Here is a 27,094-nt window from a genome sequence, read left to right on the forward strand (position 1 = left end):
GTCTTCCAGGCCCTGACTCATCTCTGTGCCCCTTTTCTCTCAGTTTCCTTCTCCTCATCACTGCTGTGAGCATGCAAACAGAGCCTTAACTTCCCATTCACTGCTTGGGTACTTAGTGGTTAAAGCACCCAGAGAGGTCACAGCCTCTTTGCCTGCAAGGATCATCTGGGAATTCCGAGTCTGTTTTTTCTGGTGCAGCTGCCCTGGAACACACAAAGTGCTACAGTCTCAATCTAACACTGATGAGTTTCACTGCCAATGTTTTGATTATTGCTTCATATCTCACACTTCTTTGATAATTTACCTATTTTTAAGCCCACAGTATTGTTATAACTTCAAAATTATTTGATTTTTTGTAGAGCAGTTACCACAAAAGGAAATTTGTTTCAGAGCTTCCTAAAAAGAGGGAATAGCACTAAAAATTAAAAATCAGTATTTTAAGAAGGTAGCAGCATGGGCAGTCTGGAAATACACATTCTACATAATCTAAAGGAGGTCTTTAGAGGTCATGAAAGAAAAGATGCTGTAAACATTAGGATGAAAGAACTAGTTCAAGTTCCTCACCGTGTTCATGTGCACAATTCCCAGCATTGTTCTCAGTTTCTCACACAGGAGAAATAAAAACATTGCAATACTTACTAACTCACACAGCCCTACTAAAAAATACTTGGGGTTTAGGTGCAAAAATACTACAGTAGTGGGTAGAGCAACAAACATGCCACATGTGGTTACTGAGAAATATCCACTCAGAAGCTCTTACTATACAACAGCATATTTTATTACTAACAAATACAGTAAAAACTACTGAACATGTGTATAAAGTTACCTGGTTACAAACAGAAGTAGAAAAATGAAGGGTATTTAGTGCACCTTTTCACAGGAGGTTTTTCATATCTTTTTTACTGTCCACTCAGTAGCAAGAATTCTGTGTACTTTTAATGGGAAAATTCTAAAAGGAAGAGCATATCCCATTGATGACAATAAATTACAAATGCTAAAATGCAGATACTGTAATATAAAGGTAAAGAATTTTCATTTTTAATGCATGATGGATAAAACAAATAACTTTGGTTTATCAGAACCGTAGTTCCTGTTGTTCCAGCACTTACATGTCCTTTGTACCACGCAATTTTCATCGTTCCATGCATCACCATGAATGCTATCCCAGCTCACAGTAAATTCTCTGCCTAATACCATAACATCGAGACATATTCTTATTAGTGGTCAAATGCAAGATGCTGGACAGTTTTACAAAATGCACTGACATTTAGGTTTAGAAAACAGCAAAATCTGTCTCAAAATTATCTCAAGTAACAAATCCCATTGGGTCTTAAAAAAACATTGACTCAAAGTCAGACAATGAAATTGTTATCCACATCAGCAGTACTTCCTCCTGAGAACCACCTAGCATAGGAAAGACTATATGTATTAAGGCCTTTTTGATTTAGAGAAAATATATTGCTGTAGCATAATCAAAAATTAGGCTTTGTAGAAAATTAGGCTTTGGAGGAAAAGTACTAAGGCTGTCTTCTCTGTAAATAGATTGTTAAAGAAGCCTGCATATTTATAACTCACCAGTTATTTGCAGCAGTTATCTGGAAGATATTTCTTTATAGCATTTTTAAACAATGAAGTTACTCACATAGAAACAGCACAAGATGAGCTGTCACTGCAGCTCAGGACAAAAGCCCCAGGCCTGCATGTCAGGCTGTGCCCACTGAGCCCAGGAGTCTGAGGTGTCCCTTTGTCACCATGCCCTGGATCACCAGGCCAGGAGAGGCTCCAAGAGGCATTTTTCTGAGACAGTGCTGCACCTTCTGCAGCATCCCTGCAGCAGGGCCTGCCCCACCCCAAACATCAGTGCATGGTATGGGTAAAGGTCCAGCCTGCTTTTCTCAGAACTGTGTCACATAGGCTGATCACCAGGGGACTGCTGGCTTCAGCAACACCCTAAGGGGAGCACGGGAACTTTCCCAAGTTTGTACAATACATACAAAACAGCAGTTCTAAAGATTGACCTTATGCAGTCACTTATTTACAAAATTAATTTTTATGTACAAAATAAACTGCTATAATTTCAGATTCCCTTTCATATTCAGTGTACAAGCTACCATAAACCAGTGCTATAATTGATACAGCAGGATGTATAATTTAGAGTGTTTAGAAATTTGTGCATCACTTACTTAAGTGATACTGTTGTTTAAGAGACAGTAAAAAAAAGAAAAAATTAACAAGTTTTGAAAAATATTGAAGAGGCTGATGGAATTTTATACCTTGAGAAGTAACAGTGCTTTTGAAGCATTATTTTAATGCAATTCATTACAAAGTGTTCTTTATATAAGGAATAATATTTGTCTCCCATCTTTTTCTTACATTATTGCCATGTCCTACAGAACTTCAATTTCCATTAGTCCTGGACAGGATTAAATACAGTACATTATTGCTAGCTGTCCCCACAACAAAACATAGATTTATAAGTGCAAAGCAGGATATATGTGTTTTTTAATAAGGCACAGAATATCCATTATTTCCAGTGTAACAAAGAACTCATGTCAGTTTTATACAATGCAAATGTTCATAAAAATTTTCAGTCTTATGCAATACAAATGTTGATATTCATTGTCCATCTTTCAAGGATTGGAACTGTTTCCTGAATCCAACTCTCTTCTGGTGTCTGAAGCTGAGTAGACAAGTAGTGATAGTGAAGGTGACTGTGGGACATCAGGTATTTGGGAACAGCTCCTTTGCAGTGAAGGAGATTCACTAAAATCATTTTTAGGAGTTATTCTGTAAGTAAAGAAAAATAAAAGACAGCAAATTTTAAGCACAGTTTAATTTCTATTACACTGGAAAAAAACCTGAGTAGTGAAATTGTAATATATATATTCAGCTGTATGAATGCAGTACAGTTCTGTACACTTTTCCAAGCCTGCAGTCATCATTGTTCTTTTTCAGACTCATCACCTCTCAAAGTGATTGCAGTGCAGACACAGGTTTCTTGAGGGTCACTGTTCAGCAAGGCAAGAATATCCTACAAGCTGAAGCTCCAGCACACAATGCTTAAAAGAAAAAGAAGAACCCTACAAAAATACAAAACAGCCCAGAGGCTAAACATACATGGCCACAGTCTGCAAGTTCTCTTGACAGCTACTGAAGGTCAGGTGCATCCTGAGAGTACCCTGATTCTTCAGAGAGAAGAAATAGAACACTTAGAGAAACAGTGGTAATATGTAGAAACAAAGAAAATACTGAGTTCAGGAGCCTTACCTTCCTTCACCTACTCTCTTAACACTCTCAGCCAAAGTACCCATGTGGCAGGTGCTGTCTGCTTTGTTTCTCCTTTCCAGCTGATCCACGGTCAGTTTAGCGCTGGGGAACATCTGATCTCCACTGGTTTCACCCTCCTCCACTCTTCTGGCAGATGCTCCATCTGCCTCCATCTCCTTCTCAGATGTCTCTGGAGAGCTTTTAATTTCTGCCACAGTTTCTTGGCTCAAGTAATCATGATTAGTGATTGCTACTGCAGAAGTTCCATGATTTGTTGTGCCACCTGTACTGGTCCCCATTGACTTTGAAATGACTTTCAGTCTGTGTGAAGTTGACTTGTAGTGCTTCTTTTTATGTTTAACTTTGGAATTGTGCCTCAAGAAAAATTCACATGATTCTTGCAGCACCCTTCGACTCTCGCTGATTGGACTGGAAGAGAGTACAAACACATCACTGAACAAAGAGGATAATGTTAGCTATAATATAATAAAGAGTAGCACACAAAACCTTGAAAGAATAGCAACCAGTGATGCAATCTGAGCTGGGTGTTAATGAACAAAGGGAAACAAATTGTATGTGAAAAGAGGAGGAAAAATCATAATGGCTCCAAAGTAACTGTCTGTGGAACAAATAAATAAAGCACATTTCTACATTTCTTAGTTCTGCAAATAGGTCCAATGTCTACAGTGAATTAATGATCTACTAGAGAGAAAAGAAGAATTAGCTCATAAGCAGTTGCATTACCAACTTTATATATAGAGTCAACCTCCTCCAAATGAAAAAATATAAGCATATTAAAAATAACTTCATTATTTTTAAATCCTTGTAGCTAAAAGCAATTAACATCTGAAACACAAGCAAAAATTATACAGGAAATGGAAAAAGAGGGGAGAGGGAAAGGAAGCTATAGATTCACCATTGAGGAATGGAGATGTAAAATAAAAAGAGCTTAGAGGCTACTGCCTTGGGAAAACCAAAGAAACAAAATTATCTAAAGCCACACTATCATTTATAAGTAACAGATAATCTGAAAAGAAATAATTAAGACATAAAAAAGAATTGAAAAAAGCAACAACTATAAGAAATGGAGACAAAATTTATAAGCTATTTAAATCCACAGATATAAATTTGCTTAAATTAGGTAATGAAACTGAATTCTTCTGTTTAATTAAAAAAAAAAAAAAGGAACACTAGATTAATGCAATAAAAGTGGTAGTAAGGAGGGTTCAATGAATATTAATTTCAAAAGAAGACAAGCCTGGCAGAGGAGAACAGAGAATATTATTACTGCATGACAGTAAACGTAGTACTAAGTACTGTGTCAAATGAAGTGGTCACAACACATGAAAAGAACTAAACTGATGGCTGAAATTATCTTTCCTCCTTTGACTGTGAACCAGATCTGTATTAGCCAACACACCTTCTGCTCTACAAAAGAGAAATCAGCAGAGGAAAATATTTTCTGTCTTCTTGAGACTGTTGTTAAAGGGTCACTGTGTATTTAAAACTTCCCCAGATTCCAGTGGAATTCTGCCGATGCCCAAAGCAGCATTTATAGTCTGAGGACAACATTTTGATTATCTCAGCTATATATAAAAATACATGTCTGAAAGGCAAATTTAAGTATATGCTTTAAAAACAGAGAAAAAAAAATTCTTACTCTCTTTTGCGGTTTCTGTTGAAGAAATTGGCCCATTCAGAGCAGGTCTTTTTACTTCCCACCCAGAACACTGGAGATATGCCAACAATTAATGTCAGCAAATATTTCATCAGAAACAAAAATATTTCTGGTCTTGCTAGTGCCTTTGCCTAGAAGATAAAGAAATTTAATAAATGCAAAGAAGAAAATATACTCATTGATTTATTTTTTTAAATGAAGAAAACAAATACATTTCTTAAACGAGAGACTTTCTCCTTATGACTGTTGCTCTTTGTTGAGGCTTGTACTGTGGACAAACATCAGACATGTACAGACAAGTCAGATGTGTTCAGCTGAATATACACACAGAAGAGATCTGTCAGAAGGAATTGTTTTTCTTTTAAATTGAAAGGAAAGGTAATTTGGGGAGTAATAGTATTAGTAAAAATATTCTCCAGAGGCAAGTGTGAAAGATTTATCCCTTCAACTTAAAAGAAACAATAAGTGGATCACTGAACGGTTTGGGTTGGAAGGGACCTCAAAGATCATCAACTTCCACCCCAGCTGCCACAGGCAGGAACACTCCCACTGGACCAGGCTGATCAAAGCCCCATTCCAGCCTGGCCTTGAACACTTCAGGGATGAGGCATCCATAACTTCTCTGGCAAACCTGTTTCAGTGCCTCTCCACCTTCAAAGTAAAGGTTTTCTTCCTAATATCTTCCTAATCTAAACTTACTCTCTTTTCAGTTCAAAGCTATTCCCCTGTGTCCCGTCACTACATGCCCTTGCAAAAAGTCTCTCTTCCTCTTTCTTGTAGGCTCCCTTCAGGTACTGGAAGGATTAGTTGGGAGTTAATCTGATTAGACAGCATCTTCAAGGAGCTGCAGGGAACTACACAGCAGTTGTTTATTGCAAAATTAATCCACCTATTTGCAGAGCTGTATCATAGGAGCTGAGACATTTAACCCAGTGAGAGATCATTATCTTTAGCTGTCATGCTGCAAGTTTAATTTATGCCACTTGTCTTATCTGCTAGACCCATCTATGAAAGCCACTATTTTTGTTAGCCAGGTAACATAAGCTACTTCAGTTTTTATTGGTTTTAATCTATGTAACAAAAGTCTACAAGCCAGCTCAAATAAGCCAAGGCCAAGCACACCACTTTGAGCTATTCCACAATTAGCACACACTGTCTATCATAGGGACAGATCCCACAAAGTAGATCTTTTTGTAATATTTAATGTTGATATTTCTTCCTTCCAATGGGTTAATTAAAGGCTAAAAATACATGCTCTGTGTTATTATGCCAAGCTGTCATATTTAAGCACCACAAAACAAATTTATTGATTATTTTTAAAGCATAAAAGTCTTGTTTTCAAACTTGTATATTCTGAAGCATTTAGGTTTATACAGAGCTCAGAATAAAACCCACTGAAGTCAAAATACACTTGTTAAGAAACAGCATTGGAAGCCAAAATAACCAAGTAGTCTGTGAGCTGTGCTACTCAGCCTACACTGACTTCAATCCAGAGGATATTAAATGGTGTTTAAGAATGAAAAAGGTCAATCCTGATCATTCCATAATGCCTGTATTTCTATTCCTCATTTTTAATGATAGTTTATTCCAGCAAAAAAACATAGATAGGAAGTGTAATGCAATGAAAGATGACACCAGACACTTGCATTTTTTAGTGATGCTGTCTTCTTATGTATTTGTTCTTAAATGGAAAGAAATAATACTTGTCAGTATACAAAACTCCCTGCAACTGCAGCAGATTTAATCTACTGAACATGGGCAGATTTTAAATTAAAAGTCTTTCCAAAGAAGTTGGATTTTAAGAGGCAAATATTAAACACAACCACCTCCACAATTTTAGTTGAAGTTTTTTCTTTATTTGCTTTTTTTTTTGTTGTTGTTGTTGTTTTTTAATAAAGAATTCTTTGCATTTCTGAAAATCAGCCTGCAAACTACAGCTATTGTGGAAAAAACATATGGGAAATTTGTGCTATAATTTCACATGGTTTACACTTCTATACTTTAAAGAAAAAAAAAAAGTGATTCTAAATCTGTGGTTATAAGCAGCATTTAAAATCCAATTTAGTCTAAATTTTTAAGAATCCTTATTTCAGCTTCAATTAAAATTGATGAAAATTCAACTTATGTACTCTGATACTGAGCTTGGCAATGAAGTACTAAGCAAATGCTTTCAGAAGCAAATATTGTGAGGAACAACCCTCCTCCATCACAATTTCTAACATGAAGTTCAAAGATCATAAAAAGCTATATATTCTGTTAGAGCTGCAAGTTGAATTTAATTGCTGAATGCTACCAATTAGATTAAAATTTTCAAAGCAAAAATAATATTTCATTGTTTTTTGACTTAAAAAGGAACTAATCACTCCATGTTTCTGAACAGATTACTCACTGCATGGCAGATATGCATAAGGGTTTTTGCTAATTAACTTTACAGTATTATTTATAAAGGAAAACGTTACTTGCCTGGTAAGGGCAAGGAATATGGTACTGGTCACAGTGGTCAAACACCCAAGTGGTTTCCCAGATTTTCCGATTCACCAGCTCATAAACGTAACATCCAAGAAGGGCTACAAGAGGCACCAAGTACAGCCCACTGAAAACCCCAATGCGGATCATGAACTTCTTGAGCTTCTCCTGGTTCCTGCCGTCGTGCTGAATGACCTGCCGCACGTGGTTCAGAGAGATGATGCCGGCTAGAAGGAGAGAGAGACCGAAAAACACACAGAGGCACAGCGGCAAAAGCACGAAGTACAGCGAGGCGTCCAGGTCGTAGAGACCCACAAAACAAACTCCACTGATATTGTCCCCTTCCACTTTGTTCATTGCAAGGAGCATAATGGTTAGAAAACCAGGTATTCCCCAGGCAACTGCATGGAACCACATGGCCTTCTGTGCAATAGCTTCACAGCTCCATTTTCTTCCCGCCGCAAGGAACCAAGTGATGGTCAGAATCACCCACCATATAGTTCCTGCCATGGTGAAAAAGTACAAAACCATGAAAAGGACAGTACAGGCTTTGTTTTGGGAGCCAAGAACAACCGTTTCACCAATTTCTAACTTCTCATCTGCCTCATTACAGGCAGTCCTGTTCCCAAGTAAAAATCCAATAAAGTACATTAGAGAGACTATGCTGTAACAGACAGAATAATAGATGATTGGTCTCTCTGGGTATCTAAACCTTTTGACATCAATCAGAAAAGTTAGGAACGTGAACAGTGTAGCACAAAGACAAAAGATTGAAACTATTCCAATAAAACTTTTTGCCACATCCAATTCATAATTCTTGAAGTACATATTGGGACATGGGGGTGCACACTGATCAATTCCTAGAAACTTGTAGCCTTGTCCATTGGTAGTGTGTAGGTGTCGGGGACACCAGAATCCATAATCCCTTCGGATCTGGCTTGGGGTCTTCTGAGTTCCATGTACATTTGTGGTTACAGCAGCAGTGGCAGGAGCAGCCTCATCACAATTGATTAACCTGAATAAGTAAACAGAAGAGGAAATATCTCAATAGCCCTCATTCTCAACTAGAATTGATGCCTTAGGTTTTATATTTTTCAGACTCTGTACTGCTTTAGTGTGTAGTTCTGAGCTTCATATTATGAGACGGTAAGCTCTCTTCACAGAGCAGCTAGACAAAAACAATTCCTTTCCTAGCTTGGAACCAAGGACAACTACTCAAATTTCAGGCCCAAGAGCATAAACAACGTGGACTGAAGAGAGAAAAACAAGAAGGATGAGACTTCATAACCTAAATCTAAAATTGGACAATTAAGTCCCCAAATGAAGTATTAATTGTCCTCTATCACGTGAACACCTTTGAGGAAAAGGTGACACTTCAAAAAAGGGAGTTTTGGCAGGCAGCACAGGAAAAGCAACACAAGACTAGGCTGGCACATTTAAACAGTTAGGAGCAACGGAAGGTTTCTACTATGCAATGTTCTGGGTCTGCTGAAATACAGAATATTCTACATTCCATTATCTTATGAGCAGTTACTTCTAAAACCCCTAATAAAGTAAGCATGATCATCCCTAGTTTAGAGATCAGAAACCAAAGCAAAATCTATGCTGTAACATGTAATATTTTAAACTTTTAGAAATGTACAGTGAAAAAGCTACCTCTTGCCAGGATGTGATTATTGAAAAGAACTGCCACAGAGCTTTGTTGCAAAAACTGTCACAGGCAGAAAATGCAGGTGATAATTTGAATTACAAAAAAGTTTTAATAAAGAAATGGACCCGTGCACAAGCACTGCAGGGTCAGCATACTAAGGAAATTACTGTGAGGTGATATTTAACAGTCTGCCTCAGATTTTCAACTCAGTCTGTGTGAAACATAAAAATACCACTCCCACCACCTGTCAATATGAAAAATACCTGGTACATTCCAGCTCTTCAGGCCATGCAATTCCAAAAGTGTCCATCAACTGCTTACAGTCAGAATACACTTTCTCACAGAGGCTTCGACAGGGGTGAATCACATGAATCTGATCTAGGCAGGCTGGGACAAAGGCTCTGCACAGAAATGTGTGGACGTCTGGTGAACAGTGAAGATTCATAAGAATAAGGAAAGGCTACAGGGAAGAAAAAGGCTTTGGTTAGCAATTTTTAAAAGAAAATTCAAAGCATCAAAACTAACTTTCGTCACTAGGGCTTACATTTAATCCTATGTAGGTTTTGAAAAAATACTAGAAAATAGTGTTTGTTCAGCAGTTCTGAAAAAGCAAAACCAGAGTGGCAAGAGGCTCTGTTGACACTTCCAGCCCAGCCCTTGTCCCAGGATCTTGGACAAGAATCTTTGGATTTGGCTATCCAAACTTCATTTTTCCTATGTGACAACTTTGGAAATCTGAAAGGTATTATGAATGCCCAAGATATTTAAAAATAAAGTAAAACATTGAATGTCTTTGTACACCAGTCAGCTTCTAAACAAATGCCCTGAGGTTTTCCAAGGTGTGTCTGTTCCTGTAGTTCCTGTTAGATTACATTTTCAGTCCTAAGTGGTGTGATATAGTCATCTCTCATGCTAATTAAATTTAGGGCTTTTTTTTTTTTTTGTTAATGAGGTCAAAACATTATTTCTCATTTTTAAACGTCTCATTTAAAATCTCTCTCAACATGACTGAGAATTTCTTTGCCTGGATTATCAAGTAACAGGCAGTGAGTAACTGATGACTGTTCTTACTAAAGAATTCATAGAATCAAGTTTAACTTTTTCTGCTCAATGCATTCAATTGCTTATTCACAGTCAGACAGGCTTTCAAGTAAAAAAACCCCAGCCTTTCCACTTTACATTTTCTCAGCTTTATTGTTAGGGCAAATTATTTTGCCCAAAATACTACTGTATGTGCAAATGTTATGTCTGATGTTAAACAGGGATAGTGCATGCAATTTTCAAAGTAGGCCAAGCTTTTAGTAAGATTTTTGTTTAGTAAGAATTTTACTTAATTATTTGCCATCAATATTTATGTCTTTCAAACATTCAACCAATGGCTACAAAAGGAAAGATTAGATTGAGTCCAGAACAGTATCCTTATTTTTTTCTAGCTTTTAAGCATTGCATATCTATCTATCTATCTATCTATCTATCTATCTATCTATCTACCTATCTCTCCTTACTCAAGAAGCAAGTCTTAGTACTGAACATGCAGTTTAAAAGAAAAGACATTGCTAAATAAAATTCCCTTACAAAATGGAATACCTACAAGTCCTTAAAGGACCTTGGTAATAAATACAGGAATGTATAGGGAGGAAGGAAGAAGATAAGGCAGAGCAAGAATAACACACAAGTGCGTTATGACAAACCAAAAAATGCTGGCAGTACCCTTCAGAGCACTCCAGCTGTGTGCTGCATCTGCACAAGCCATTACAAGAGGCACACATTAGTTTGACCCCCTCTCTGAATGTCTCCTCTTGAGCTGCCTTTGCTGGAACCCAAGATTTGAGTATTTCATGACAAGGACAGAAGTGCAGTTCTGGTATACTGCGTTCCAGTTCCACAAATTGGATTATTTCCTAAAGTCTGCATCGCTTCAGATGAAAAAAGTACTCAGGAGTTTACCTTAAATGAATTAAATTCCCTTTGCATAATTATGATGCTTCTTTTCTTCTCAATTCTTAATTTTTATTTGCTCTGTTCTTCCTGGAACTTAGGATAAACAACATAGCCTGGGTAGTCATATTCAATTGTTACAGAAATTGAGTTTATTTTTGATATTGTCTTGCAGAATTTGTCTTGATTGTTCTGAATTCTTCCTTTTTGTCACCCACAGTTCACCTCATTCAATAAGAAGTAAAATTAATTTTCTAGAGCAAATTTTAGACTACCAGCCAAAAACTTTTTCATCAATCTTATCTAGAAAAGTAAAGGTTTTTTAGAATCTCAATATTTATATCAATGAAACTGAGTTTACCTACAGTGATATTTTACCAACTATTTTTATAAGCAACTTGACAGTTTCTAAATAGCATTTTCCAATACAGATAATAGGCTTACATATTTTAAGCCTGCTCCTTTGATAAAGAAAATGAGCATGAAGAAAACATCCAGAGAAGAAAGTCAGGACATAAAACTAAACTCTACCACTCTAACAGAGTTTCTGTCATATGAAGCAACCTAAAAGCTAAAAATCATAACATGTATAATGATATTGTGTATTAGAGGCAGATAATGAATGACAAGACAAGCAAGAATAAAATGTTTGCATTTGCATAAAGAGTTTTACTAAAGCATGTTGTCATTGTCTAAACACTCATTTAAAGAGTATATTTTATTTAAATGAAAAACCACCCTAAATTTGAAAATTTTTTATTTAAATGAAAAACCACCAGATAAATTTTAAATTTTTTAGGAAGAATGCCATGTTTAGCCTATAATGTAATCAGAGCAGTATTCCAAGGACTTGGCTGCCAAGAGTAACTGTTCTTACAATATTTCTTTTATTTCTTTCAGCTTGCTAAAAACATTTACCTTCTGACACTTGAAAGTATGAGCACAAGAGCAAGAAGTTTGATGCTCTGAAAACACAAGCTGACCTTCTGAGTCAGACCATTCAGCTGGACACCTCATTTTCCCCTGGCTGGCAGCAAGGGGGCTGTAATAAGACAAGCTGACATCTCTTCCAGTTTCCTACTAGCAAGGGTTTAGGAAACATGCTGCACATTGCAACACAGCCACTGTGTTGAAACCTTTCTTCCTAAAATGCATCTTCTCCCTTTTTCAATCATTTACGTTTGAACCCTTTGTTAAATACTACAGCAATAAGTTGCCCTGCATAATTTAAACAGACATTGGTAAGAAAATACTGCATTTTATGTTTATTGTAACTCCTGGTTTTGCAGCCTAATGTGTGTTTTGACAAACAGGTAAAAGATTGCACTATACTTTTTCCTTTCCATTTTGTCTTTCTGCAATAATTTTTATAATATATTTTTATATTAGTATAGTAAAGCTTTAAATTTTGATTTCTGCTCCTTTTCATAGTATACTTTGTCTTCTATTTGCCTTGACTAAATTTGAAGACTGACATCACATTTCCAGTGACAACAAAGACTTTCTGAGTGACAGTAACTGGTAAAATACTGTGCCCACCCAACTAGTACAGACAGTGGGTGTTACCCTTCCCCTATATTTATTACTCTGCGGGTTATTTCCCCCCAAACTTATTATTCTGCATTTCCCTACCCTAAATCACACCTATCATTTTATTGTCCAGATGCTTCTAGTACATGATCTCTCTGCAATTCTTTAATCCCATTTTGTTTTCTCAGCAAATTCAGTACCTATCCCTCTTCTAGACCCATTTATGAATTAGTTTGTTATCAGAAGTTTCAGTAAAAGTAACAAAGGGGAACCATTCTAGAGATTTATTTGGTATAGCATGAAACTATCAGCTCAGGATTTAATACCTCTTATTGGGAAAAAAACATTTATCTATTTATTTATACCTACTTTTCTTCTTGTTCTTTAAGCAGGCATTGGAAAACAAAGTCTACAATGGGTTACCAGCACAGTTTCTTAAAAAAATATAGGCTGTGAACATGCTTTTGGAAACTGAAGTATATATAATCTCAATTATCCCTTTCAACAGAAGCAGAGAGTCCATCAAAAAACTAATAGATTTTACAGCCAACGAGTTTTCTCAACTAAAAAGACCCCCCCTATAAAACGTAAAACTTTGCCTCAAGCACACACAAATGGGATTTGAAAAATACAGATATAATTTCAGCAACTGCCTACTTTTACCATTTAAGAACATCAGAAGTGTTAGTGAATTGTGCCTGGAACTCTGCTAAAATGAAGTATCTTTAAGTGTGGGCTTCACTTCCAGCTAGCCAAAATGGAAAAGTCTGCTCATAGAAAATAGTATGTCTGTGTTTCCTGATGGACCATAAAAGCAAATCTTACCAAAACCAAAGTATTTGCTCCTCCAGCTTCACAGTCTGGAAGCACAAAGTAAAGCCAAGATCACAAACTCACTGACAGTAAAATTCAAGGACACTTTACCTGAACTGTGGATGTCCCAACCACAAACCACATTTTACCCACGTGGTCAGCTGGGTAAATTGCATGCATGCACATGCTGGCATCCTAAACCTGCAAGTCTGGGATTAAACTCACAATCTTATACCGTAATCCTCCCCTCTTCAGGAAGTTCAGGGTCTGCATGTGGCACAAACAAACAAAATTCGCTCTTCCAGGAAACCAAGGCACTTGGCATTTTAAGCATTAGCAACCACTGCCCTGTCATATGAAGAAGAGATGAAAATCTGCACACTGGGTGATGAGAATGCTAAAAATAGAGTGAATCTACACTCTTGAAAAAACAGAAAGGGAGCCTCACACAGTCAGTGTATGTTCAAAAATATAAATTCCCATCTTCTTGACAATGGGAAACAAAACTCAGTAAATGTAAGACAAACTAGAATACAGTAACAATCTTTTAAAAAAAACAACAAAACCCAAACCAACAATCTAATAGCAGCTGTAAAGTCAAAGATGATGTAGCCTGTAACAGCAAGAGGGGCATGCCTCAAGCACTATCAGTGAAGAACCAAGGACTGTGGGATGCAAACTTTCCACTAACAAACATGAACATCTTATGAAGTCCTAGGATCCTTACAAGGTGTGTCTATGTTATATTATCTCCAGCAGCAAAGACAAGCTACCTCAGAAATCCAGTTATGGTGTGGTTCTGCAAACAGTAACACCACAGAGACAAGTGAAGACAAATGGAGCAAAATACAGAAAAAATGTCTGAGTGCAAACATGTCCTTAAATGTGCTTTGCCAACAAGTAAATTGCAACCTAGAACTATATATGGATCCTGTGCTCACCATGCTTCTCTGTTTTGTGCTTAGCAGGCTTACAACTGCAAGACACAAGCGAAACAAGTTCATTATTACATGCAAACTTTTCAAATGCTCTGCTGTACCTCACTTCAGTCTGATCCTAGAGAGAAGCATTACCAGAGATGATCAGTCTCTGGGGCTCTGATGCATGATAACTACCAGCATATACCAAAACAAGTAAGTGAAAATACTCTCTCTGCTGATTAGTGTCACAGAGACACTTTCATAATATAGAAAATTGTGGACTGAAACATCAAGGTCTTTGTTACAATCATCCATGGCAAACCTTCAATGTAAAAGACAGGAAATACCTTGAATTGCTGAGACACACAGAGGACTTGAGCTTTTGTTCAGCCACTGGAGTCAGATACCTAAGACAGTAAAAACCTGCTTTCCCAACCACTGGGCTCTACCCACCATGTGAAAGCATTTAACTTCATTAATCTAGTTAACATTGAGGTTCACTGAGTTAAACAATGACAGACACTAACTGTCGTGGTGTTAAGCCACGTCACCTCTTTGATACACGTTTTGATTAAAGGAACAACACCACAACCTTGTTGCTTACAGAACTCTCTATTTCAGTCACCAAAGCAAAGGCAGGCTTAAATCTGTATTTCTACAATTGTACTCCACTGTGTACCTCAGATTCCTACCTATACTAAATATATAGTTCTATATATTCCTACCTATACTAAATAATACCTATACATTGCTACTCATGTAACTATGTATCTGCTTTACAGGGAATAACAACCACCTAAATAATGAATAATTAGAGTCATAGAACATCTCAGATTGGAAGGGGCCCAGAAGGATCACCAACTCCCTTGCTTCTTGCAGGGCACTTTCATGATTAATAATTAAAAATTAATTGTTAATAATTTACAGTACCATACAAACAAACCTACTATCCAGTCACTACAGAATTGAAGTATAGCCTCTAAACTCTAAACCAAATATATTTATAAACATGTAAGTTTTCAGATGTGATAGGAAATACAGCCACTGTCAATCACAGTGCATATAAACTATCTCAGAAGAGGAGACAGTAATTACTCTTTCTACTCCCAGAGCTACACTAACAATCTTCACAGTATCTTTAGCCACTTTTACAATGATAATCTGTTTCCATTAAAAACAGTGGAGCAAATATGGCACGGCTGATTTAATCCTACACTATTGTTACAATGGAGTTATTCTCAACTGGATGCAAACAAGATTAGCATCACACCCAGAGGGATTAATGCCTTCATGCAATTCCTAGACAGGCTGGCAAGGGTGGCAATTTGTGATGGCCATAGTGAATCAGCTGCCAAGAACCTCCGACTTCTAGTTCACGCACAATTAACTAAGTCATGATAAATAAATGTCCCAACACATGAAACTAAATGAAGGATGAAATGTACAAGTCCAATAGATTCACAGCAAGGTTGAGAAAAGACTAGGTTTTTCCCATTGGAAGTTACATTGAGAAATTTAGATCAAAGGCAAGTTAAATACACTTAATTTGGTATGTAAGGATTTTGCAGGAAGCTGAGGCAGTTTAAGTGTCAGTGCCTTGTTGCTACATGCCTGCTAAAAGCTGCTTCTTAACAGAACTGCAAAACAGGAACATGGGAATGCACAGAAACATTAGTGCAATGTCAACCACCCTTTAAACCAGCAAGGAACACGGTATGAGCTCATTTGAGAGCCCATATACACCATGTCTCTACCTGAGCTCTGAGTAATAATCAACTACTGCAGCCAGCAGCAAGTATCAGCTGTAATCTCTATTTTCTCAATTCAGTTAAAACTTCATGGGTAAACCAACAAAAGTTTTTCAGGACTAAAAGTCACCATTTATATTTTAGCTATAAATGCATATAAGATGTATATTATAAATCTGAATACTTTTAAGTTTAATATGCATTATTATTAAATGCATCTTGATTTGACAGAGGTAAAAAGAAAACCATCAAAACATACATGAATTTGACTTCTACTTTAATAAGCTGCTTTAAAAAAACAGCATTACTTTCTGCAGCTTCCACAATAAACTAAAAGTACACGAAGTTGTGTTTAATCTAAAAGCTTTTCAAACATTTTTAAAATGTAACCAACTTAACATTTACATAGATAAGAATGAAGTATTCTGTCAGAGTACAAAGTAAGTTGCCCCGTTAGTTTAAAAGACAATAGTTTGTGTTTCCTTCTCCAGGAAATCTGAAGTTCAAAGAGCTGGTAGAGGCTGGGGGTGGTGCAGAGAAAGAAATGGGCAGTAAACAAGCAGTGGGACAAACGATGCCGTTCTGCAGAAAGATGTTTGCAAAGATATAAGCTTATTTTTGTCCTTCAACCAAACAGCAAAGGCAAGACATGCACTTAGACTGTCAAATTATATATATATACACACACACATGTGTCTGCATATACATCCTGGTCTGAACTTTTATATTAGCTATTGAAAGGTTATGGGAATATGAATCAAAAATTCTACCAGGGCAAGGACAAAGCACATGGGGGAATGGTGTCAAAGGTTGACAGGCCAGTAAGGCACTCATGCACTTTCAAAAAGAGGTAAGACAAACTCCATAAAACTACTCCAATACCACACCTTGGCACTAAGGTTGCCGTTGACACTATAATGGGCACAGACACAGAAGGATAAAGCAGGCTATTCTGCTTTTTTACTTTTATACACTCTGAATGGTTTTGTACTAACCATACAGAGCTGCAAGATATTCTGAGTTGGAAGGGACCCACTAGGACCAAGTCCAACTCAAGAGAATGGCCCACACAGGGATCTAGCAACAGAATTTCTTTCTGTAGTAAAACAATTTCATTCCATATTTTCTCTTTAAGTATTTTCACATGCAAAATAAAAATACATATATACCTATATTTTTTAAGTATAGCAAAGGTTATAAACAATATAGACAGGAATTTTACATCTCACTATCTGAAATAAACTAAAGTACAAGTATTTCAAATACTTTTCAAAATAGCTTATGACCAAAATCCACTGCCTGTTTTTGTTCTAACCTAAATTATAGCTTGACCTAAATTATAGATATTCCAGCCTCTGCAATTTACAGTCCTTAACAAATATGAGAGCTTTTTCCCAAGTGTTACAGAACTGAACTATTTTTACAAAGATTTTCAGTTATACATCGTATCTGATTTAGGTTTTGCGTAAACTGGACAGCATAAAAGACAGAAAACTGTAAGTTAACTGAAGGAAGGTATACTGCAGGCCCTCAGACATCTGAAGTCTAGACAAAGCTTCATTACATCTGGACTGCAGTAGCATAAGAATCTCAAATCTTAAATTCTCCTTGTATTTGCTATGTGTTACAGGAGTATGTGGATTTATTGCTAAACTTTTGTGCAGCATTCAATGTAAAGGATTACCTGTAATAATGTTGATAGACAGTCTTATCATTAAAAAAGCCCCCCATTTCTAAGAAATTCTGGCAGAAGTTATTACTGCTCTGGTTCCAAAAGTCATCCATATTTATGCTTCCCCTTCTCTCTGTGAGTGTGGAGACACACTTCAGCACAACAGCACCACCCAAGTTACCAGAGTAGTAGACCTGCACCATTTCTTTCTTGGCTACTGCATTTTTAAGTCTTAAATGAAAACTTTAGTAGTCTTTAAAAAAACAACTTTGTTATGATGTAGGAGATATCAGTCAAGTCATTTGCACATGCTGAAACAACATCAGTTGGTCAAATGCACAAGTCATTTGACCAAGCTGAAGCCCATGAAGCTGCAGTCACCTACCTCAGCATCTGCAATCATTACCTCTGTCTGCTGCTTTCACTGCTTCCACTTGGTCACGCTTTGAGACACTCCCAGTTTTGAATGCCTTCATTAGACACAGTTTCCTCATTGTTAGCCCACAGTGCTCATCTTGGTGACATTCCCCTCATTATCCTCCCTATTTCTCCTGTTCTAAAAACGTAAGGCCACCTTTTCTGTTTACGTTATGATTTGTGGGCCACGACAACCTTCGACACTTAATGTTCTGTTTGTAGCTCTGTGCATAATCCCCAGCCAGATCCCCCACCCAACTGGACTCTTAGAATGGTGCACCTTGTACCTTCCTTACAAGAACATCAGCTCAGGTGAAACAGTAGGCAGCAGGGATGTGACATCCTAGCAAACAGGTATTGCTAGGTCACCATGAGGCTGGATGGGTACAGTCCCTCTCCAGAAAAGCAATGCTTTTAATTTTGTATGCAGGAAAACTGTGTGGAGAGTTTGGCCACTAAGTGCTTTGTGGCAGTAGCTACTGAGTCTAAAGAAATCTGGTTATGCAGGCCCTCTGGGCAATACAGCATGAGCCAAACTTGGAAGGATGTGGTCACTCTTTGAAATAACTTGATCTACCAGAACTTTAAGTACAGGAAAGGCAGATTTTTTTTTTCTTCCCAGGAAGCTCTTGTCTAGAGGAGAGGTATCTTCAGTAAGAGGACATCCTTACTGTCCTACAAAGACTGATCATCCAGGCCTCTCTCCCCCCCATATACTGTAGCTACTCACACAGCTCTTACACACCCCTGCCCACCTCTCCCAATAGCTATGCAGAAATCTAGCAAGTCTCCACTCGTCTACCCTACACAGCTCAGAAGAAGAGGGCAGACATATGCATCTTTTACTCTGGCAGGCAAATTACCAACGTGCTACAGCAATCACAGATGCACACAAATACACAGAGAGGACCCAAAAAGGCAACCATGTGACAAAGGAACTATGTTTGCCCCTAAGGGCTGGTGAATCAAAAGTCAGCACTGAGAGAGAGAAAAAGGCAGCAAATTTTGTGGTGCAGTTACTCCCACCCCCTCCCTGTGGAATACATAAAGAACTAAAGAGATGACACAATAGTACTTTTAGAAATTGTCTGCTTTAATCACTGCACTGTCAAACTAGAAAAGAAACCATGGACATGTGACCACATTCCCCATCCAATGTGGTTTTTTTCTGGACCATTTGCTTTTTATGGTCTTTATCAATGAAGGCACAGGTAAGACCTTGTAGCCAAGCTGTCACCCTGAACATCCATCCTGCAAATGGAAAACTAAGCCTGCATTCCACCTCCACCAGCACACAACAAGGGCCTGAGCTCCATCCAGCCTCCTGACCCATGCAGCACTGTGGGCAAAGAGCATCTCACACCCAAACACCACAAAGCTCGCTTCAGAAAGACATCAGGATCCTCTGCCATTCTTAGGCTAGATTTGTAGATGACAAAATGAGGAGCCTTGCAAAGATGTCCCACAATGTACCTTGCTTCACCAAATCCTTCAAGACTGCCCAGTTGCTCTTTCCAGAGCTGCTGTGGGCCAATGCACTGGGTGTGAGTTGTTACCCAGTTGTTAATCCCACACAGTTTGACATCTCACAGACAGCAGAGGGCAGACAGTGTGGACCACCAGCACACAACAATATACAATTTTGTCTTACTTGCCTACTATTAAGGAAAGATATGTGAAGATGACCTTCAAAATCATGGTCAGCACATCACCCTCAGCACACCTATCCTACCTAATCTAATGCTAGGTTTTACTAATGACCACGTGAAGTTCACAAGGTTCCACTGGGCAGCAGCCACTTCCACAAAAACACTAAGACAATTTGGAAATTGCATCTGTGTCTCAAAGCTTTGTACCCACTGCTGACTCTCCCCAACACCAAGGATGATGTGTTCTCAGCAGACAGCTCAGCTCCCAGGCCCTGACTCTCCTCCATCAGTGAAGGCAAAGTAGTCAAACTCAGCTCTGTTCCTGCTTTCATTCTCTATATAAAAAGTTTCAGGGAAGCTGTTCTGTTCATGCACAGGTCCTCTAGGAGTAGGCTACAGCCACAGGACTAAGTCCATCACTACCTTCATTTACCCAGTGACTGCAGATTTGAGCATGGAGAAGAGAGAATTGGAGACAGGGCTGGACTAAGAAACCACCTACAGCTTGCAGCTGCACTTGAACATTAACCAGGGCACTGCAGAAGGGACAGACATCTGCAGGAGACAAACAACAAGATACCATGGTATTTCTCAGAAGCTGACAAAGATCTGCAAGACAGCCTTCCAAAGGCCAGCTTCAGACCCCATGCACAGTGAAACTGGCCAAAATCTAACCCAGAGTAGAACTCCTCGGTCTCACGCAGCAGTCAGGTAGGAAGTGTGCTGACAACTTCACCTACTGATCCACTCCTGTAACACCAAATTACTTGCCAGAGGAGGCATAACCTCTGAAGATGGATAGAGAGGAGGCTCTTGGAATCACACTGTCAACACCATCTCCAAGAACCCCAGCCACCATCTCTTTGCCAAGCAAGCAGTATTTTGGACCCCCATGCATTCTAAACAGCATCCTTGCAGAACAAAGAGCAAGGCAGTGCTATTCACATCATCAAGTGGGCAAGTCCTGCTGCTCAGAGAAAGCAGCAGCAGATTTTGCAGATGACTGATATGCTCAGAGCCAGGATAATGGGATTACACAGATTTGCCTGCTTTCAGTCAATCTGCACAAGCCAATCACACTTGAAGGGCCTCAGTACTACTGAGGTAACAAACACTTTTTTAGTGGCTGTAATTTACTGCACCCATAGGAATCAGCAAAAATGGTTTATGAATGTTGCTATAAGCACCACTCTAAGAACTAAGCATGATGTACGTTTCTTTGGAATACCTGAGAGCAAGAGAGTACAAAAAATGAACATACATCTCAAATTTTTACGTTCTTTTACAAAATTACACAGATAATTCACGTTTTCAAACCCAGTCAATGCTTTTCTGCAACTTCCAAGGTGATGTTCAAAAGAATTGCTCATATCCACTATTCCATATTTCTTGAGACATAACCAACAGAGAAGTCAGTTGCACTGTCTTGTATTTCCTTTGATCCATATGAAGTATATACAAAAATACTTTGGCATCTGCCAACTTGCATTTAACAAGCATCAATTCAGCTGCTTCATCACCACAATCTTTTGTGACATGCACTACACTCTGAGAAGCTAGAAAAGAAGTTTGTAAACAGTAACACATGATGTTCTAAATTTACCACTTTTTACAAAGGCCTCCCCTGCTCTTTAGTACCATGGTAAAGGAACAACAAAAATGTTACAACCAAAATATGAATTAAAGACTCCTTTGTGCTTGTTCCATTGGGTCAATATCCACACCTCTGCACACATTTCTCCACTTTAGGGTCTGAGGCAGCACCAGGGACAAAACATAACTCCAAGCAGATCAAGAATACTGATTGTTTTCCTAAAAGATGCTGAGATTTAAGCTTCAAGTTTCAAGTATTAGTGTTTCATGTATTACACCAAGCACTGCTCATGTGGAGCACAAGCAAGAAGCAAAGATGGCTGTCTCTAGAGATTAAGTAAATTCACACCTGTGATACTTTGCAGGCTATCCCAGTAATAACCTTTTCATAAAACACCACTTATTTGCCCTAAACTCCCAACCTACAGTGGTAGACAGCTTTTTCCTTCCTGTGAGTACACAGACACATGTATCAATTCATGCTTGCAGACACCAGGTTTGCAGGATTTTATAAGTATTGTTATATTGAATTAACTGCAAATTTGGATTTAGTGGAAGCAAATGAAGCCATTACATTACAAATTTTAACTCATGCAACTTCAGTATTAAACTTTGGAAGGTACTTTTTAACCCCCTCTAAATGGCTTTGTTTCAACTGACCCCAGTTGTCACACAATTTCTGCTACTGCTGCAGCCAGCTGCATTTAACCCTCCACAGACATGCACACACATATTCTGGCACATGGCCATGAACTCAGAAGTGAATGGAAAACTCACTACTGAATCATTTTTTCAGTCTCTCTGAGGTACTTCATAGTTCTCTGTGCAACATTTTCCAGTGTTTTCTACAGTCTGCTCTAAAAGCTCACTGGCAAGCCTTTTCCCTTTGTACTTCTACAGGCCTGGATCTTGCCCACATCAGGAAGGCTTAAGGGCTTGTCTCCTGTGGATACATTCCAGAACTGCAGCAGAACAGATTAAGAGATATGAATGTAAGTTACAACACAGGAACTCGCTGCCTTGATGGAATAATGCCTTCAGTTGACAACCTACACCAGGATAGTTAAAGTAGGAATTACTTTGGAATTCGAAGTGACTTGTTTTTGTGGACGACCACGAGGGGGAGTTACACCTATTTAAGTACAGCTGTAATGAACCAGATCTTCTGTTATGTCCACTTATTTTCCTTATCAGACAAACCCTACATCTTCCACCTCCCAATCTGAACCAGTAGTAACAAGAACAGTTACTGATAAACTGCTTTGAGATACAGAGATGGTAGGCATCTGCAAATAATCAGATTCCACAGTCATGCAGCTGTTTAGCAAACATACACAAAATGTGGTTTTACTTTCCTAAAGCCACCATCTGTTGTGTACACAAAACTAATCCAAATATAAAGTAAAACTCAAGAAGCCAAAACTCGGTCTGTCAAGTTGAAAGCTCAAAATTAAACTAAATAAATAAACATGTGAATGGAGGGAGCAACTGGAACTTACATATTTTTTTATTGCAGAAAACGAGATCCCAGAGGGAATATCCCCACTAGCCAGAACATCCACACCAGAGGCCCTAGGACTGAGTTAGTCATCTTCTTGCTCTAGTGTTGCAGTGTTCTGGTTTTAGCACATCATTATGAACAGCTGATCCATGAGGCAGAATTGTAAAACCATCTATCAGCTGCTTTCCTTGGAGACAGCCACTACTGAGACAGTAGCTCCACATCATCCTCTTCTGGAGGATTACTGTGAAGACACCATCCAGAAATACCAATTTAACACATCCCCAGCACAGCTCTTCTTGTTATACAACACTCCCATGCAGCAGTTATACAACACCACCATGCACTTCAGAGCAGGGCATGGTGAGTTACCACTGTTTTGGAGAGTGAACTTCACCTTGGGGTGAGACTTGTCCCCTTGACAAATCATCATCCTTTTGGGGAGCAAACACTCCCCAAAGATTCTTAGAGGGGGCAGAAACGTAAACTTGCACTAACACTAGGGCTCTCTGCACAAAATATTTTTGATTTGTGGAAGAAGCCCCTACATTATTCCTTAGGATTGCATGATCCTACTAAAAGTCAGTTATGATACAGGGAGCAAAATACTGCAGGCCTCAACCTCAAAACCCTGTGAGATCTTACATGCAAATATGTAAATCTCATGCCCAATTTTGAGAACAGGCAGGGGGAAGGGAGGGGGAAGAGCAAGACAGAATTAAAAAGAAAGCCTTTAAGCATTCCTGCTGAGGATCAAAGGAAAGCACTTCTATAGAGTGAAAACATGCCATTAAAATTCTTTCTTTGGTATGAATGAAGTTTGGACTGAAAATTGGAAAAAAAAATTAAGCTCTTAAAACAACAGAAGTCTCCTCCACCTCCTAACACACTGCCTTGTTACGGCTGCAAACTGAAATTAAACACCATTCCAGAAGTGAGTGACTCCTCCTACCCTGCTGCAACACTGAAAATCCCCCGAAAAGCAGAATCCTTTCACAATCCTGAGAAGGTTAGTTGCAATCAACTATGGACAAACTGGCACCATTACTGAATGATACGAAGAATGACATCAAAATATGTGACACTGCTACACACTGGTCCCTCTCAGAAAGAAGGCCCAGCAATGAAACACAGTAAGCTTTTACCATATTAATGCCAAATCTAACCACTAGAAGTGGATTCAACATGAACTTCATACAGAATGGAGCAAAGACCATTTCACCTGTAAAGCAGCTGTCTAAAAAATTCTCTTTGACCAAGTAATCCATCATCACTGCTGGACCACAACAAAGGCAGGCAGCCCACCACACAAGAGGCAGCTCAGAAATGTCTGCACAGCACCACAGTAGTTAGGAATATCAAATTAGAGGCCAGGCAATGGGAATGACAGGAGACTTGGAAGCAAATCAGAGAGGGTAGGCAAATTAAACCCTAACAGACACTGTTGTTCCCTGCAGCCACCCAGCCAGTTGACTGAGTAGTAATCCAACACTAGCAGTCAGGTTATAAGGGTGACAGGATGGAAAAAGAGAGAAAACTTCTCACTACCACACAATTCTTAATGAAATAGCTAACAAGAAGGAAGTTGGTAGCTATATGCAAGGCAAGCCATGAATACTTTCCAGGAGGAACTCCCTCCACACATGCACTAGGCACAAGTTACTGATAGCTGAGAAAAGTCAGCCATGGCAACCTAATAAAAATGGCTCTGTGGCCTCTCTGCCCTAGCAGCAGCATGACTGGAATGTCGCCCTGGTTTTCTAGGATTTTCTAAGCCTTCTGATCCAGATGTCGCAGATCGACACGAAGGGACACAGGCACACACCGCTCTCAGGTGAAGGGAAAAAAGGAAAGTTTTATTCTCTGACTCCACTATTTATATTTTTACAAGGGTGACAGTGGATTGGAAGGTGACAGTACCACCTCTGCAATGCCACAGGTCAAACCAACAGTCCATCAAATCTCTCTTCCTCCAGAAGGAATGAAAAACAATGAGTTGTTTACAGAAAAAGTGTGTGGGAAAATTCACTACAAGAATGTCAACATCAGAAGGCTTAGAAAATCCTAGAAAACCAGGGCGACAACTGGAAGGCACAAATGCATTGAGCCAAGTGCTGGCTCCATGGCTGCAGTTAACACACACAGTCAGAAGCAGCAGCGTACCTGAGGAGATAAAGTGGCAGACACTGCAGGAAGCATTCCTGAGAAGTGATGGCTAGAGAAACACTGCACAGCTCACAGCTGAAGCCTACAGCCTACCTTCCAACTAAAAAGCCCTCAATTTCTCAGAGATCTGCAGCAAATTCAGTTGCCTGCATACAAATGGCTTAACATTTGATACCAGAATTTCCCACACATCTACACTGGGTTGACAAAACCAATGTGAGACCAAAGCCTGTGCTATCCCAGGCTGGCAGGGAATTGTGATCATCCCAAGCAACACTAAAAACATGTTTCAGCAACTGAATCAAGCCCCTCCTCCAAGCTCAGTAAACAGTATGCAAATAAGATTTTAGTAGCAGTACCTTCAACACCACATATAATTTTTTTAAAGATAGAAACTTAATATTCACCTCATTTCTGTTGCACCCTTTGCATAGCACAAGACACTGAGCTTTTCAAGACCTGTGTTAAGATTTTCCCCCTCTCTTACCACTGAAAAGCCATTATTAAAACAGGTTCAAAACTTGTTTTACAAGCCTCTCACCCAGAGAGGCTCTCACCCTTCACAGGTATTGCTATGGGCAAAGTCTTTCCACAGCATGGCATATTCTCAGGGGAGCCACACTTACAGCTAGTTCAGGTAAGAAAAGTGCTTATTTTCAGTTCAAAAGAGTAAAGTTCTCTTTCAGTCAGAAGTTTCAGCATCCAGTCAGAAGACATCAGAATGCAAAAGCCACAATGGAGAATAGGGCTAAGAATAACTTCAGGTGATCCTCCTTAGTAGATGTAAGGTGACAGAGGAGCAAAGAGCATCTTCTAAATATCATTTTTGCACTGAGTTCAGGCAGGCCAGGATATCATAAACTATTTCTCCTGAGAATTTCAACAATTGTTCTGTCTAACAGTAAAGTGCCTGAGCTATATGTGATCAGCTCTGCCAAAATGCTCTGAATAGCCACATTGCTGTGCTACACCCATTCCTCTTCCACTCTAATACAGGATCTAAGGCAGGGTGGAGGGAGGAAGTCGGTAGCTCCCTTATATAGCGCCTTACCAGGAGCGCCACAACACTCTGAAGACACATCTACTCACTAAACATTACCAGTCTTGTCATTCAGTGCAACAGGTATCCCAAATAGTTTCTGAATGACAAATTTGTTACATACAATTTGGGGGGGAACACGGGGGTGAGAAACTTACGTCCATTTTGCGAGCAGCCGTGTCCTGATCATAGTGTCCCATGAGGTTTGGGAAAAAAGTCATATTGTAAGGCATTCCTGAACATCTGGAAATAGTAATTGGCTCACAGGTGAATAAGCTGTGCCCTTCCACCAGAGCTAGAAGTAAGCTGCAGGTCGCAGAGAACACAAGTGCTCCCATTTTGTCAGGATCTCCAACTTCAGCACATCGCTCTGTTCAGTAGTTAGACAGACCGGCGTTGCACAAGGATAAAAACACGCATCTTCCTCTGCCAGCTCCGGCGCAGGGCAGCAACGCACACAATCAGACTCCTCAGAGCTGCTTTAGCTATTGTCCCATTTTAGCCGAGCGCGACTTTGTTAAATCCCTTCTTCTTCGAGTCTGCACGTGCAAAGACGGGACAGAGAAGTGAACAGCAGAAACAACCCGACCGCGACCACCCGTCCGAAGGCCGAGCTCGGCCTCCCGGCCGGCCTGCAGGCGAGAGGGCGGCTCCGGCCGGGCCGGGTGCCCCCGCGGCGCCTCCCCGACCCCACACACCGCGCCGGGGCCGCGGCTCGCCGCGTTCGTCCCCCGCTCCCGCCCGGGCCCCGGAGCCGCCGCCGCTCCCAACGCCCCGTTCCCAGCCCCGCCCTGGGAAGCGGCGCCCGCGGGCTCGGCAGGGCAGTCGGGCCAGGACCCGGGGCTCGCCGGGCGCGGCCCCGGCGCCGCATCCCCGCCACGCCCGGGCCGCGCCCCCGCCGCCCCCTCACCGGGACCCGCCCCCGGCGGCCACCCCGCGGCAACGCTCCGAGGTGGAGTCGCTGCTCCCTGGGACGAGAGAGGGCCCTGACCCGCTGCCCGCACTCACCGGTGGCGGCCCCTCCGCGATGGCCGCCCCGCGGCACC

At 39.7% G+C, this 27,094-nt stretch overlaps 1 protein-coding gene across 2 annotated transcripts; it reads right to left on the minus strand.

Moving 5' to 3' along the window:
• Positions 1 to 754: 754 nt before the first annotated feature.
• FZD6 (frizzled class receptor 6) lies at positions 755 to 27,094 on the minus strand. 2 transcript variants are annotated; one of them, XM_059479522.1, is made up of 7 exons: positions 27,057 to 27,094; positions 26,207 to 26,587; positions 9,326 to 9,522; positions 7,409 to 8,426; positions 4,928 to 5,076; positions 3,268 to 3,696; positions 755 to 2,787 (listed from the first exon to the last, which is right to left on the minus strand). In XM_059479522.1, exons 2-7 carry the CDS (start codon positions 26,384 to 26,386, stop codon positions 2,631 to 2,633), a joined length of 2,130 nt encoding a protein of 709 aa, XP_059335505.1. In that variant the 5' UTR covers positions 26,387 to 26,587; positions 27,057 to 27,094; the 3' UTR covers positions 755 to 2,630. The 2 variants fall into 2 exon arrangements, with proteins under 2 accessions (XP_059335505.1, XP_059335513.1); XM_059479530.1 differs by lacking the exon at positions 27,057 to 27,094 and having other exon boundaries at positions 26,207 to 26,762.

Source organism: Ammospiza nelsoni, chromosome 1 (assembly GCF_027579445.1).
Source record: "Ammospiza nelsoni isolate bAmmNel1 chromosome 1, bAmmNel1.pri, whole genome shotgun sequence".
NCBI classification, from domain to species: domain Eukaryota; kingdom Metazoa; phylum Chordata; class Aves; order Passeriformes; family Passerellidae; genus Ammospiza; species Ammospiza nelsoni.

What these genes read in the sequence shown, in the direction of transcription:
- FZD6 (XM_059479522.1), bottom strand. Translation starts at nt 26,386, where the DNA reads ATGGGAGCACTTGTGTTCTCTGCGACCTGCAGCTTACTTCTAGCTCTG. An exon ending in GAAGAGCTGGAATGTACCAG is followed by an intron (nt 8,427 to 9,325) that starts GTATTTTTCATA and finishes TTACTTATTCAG; the next exon opens with GTTAATCAATTGTGATGAGG. An exon ending in ATATTCCTTGCCCTTACCAG is followed by an intron (nt 5,077 to 7,408) that starts GCAAGTAACGTT and finishes TTTATCTTCTAG; the next exon opens with GCAAAGGCACTAGCAAGACC.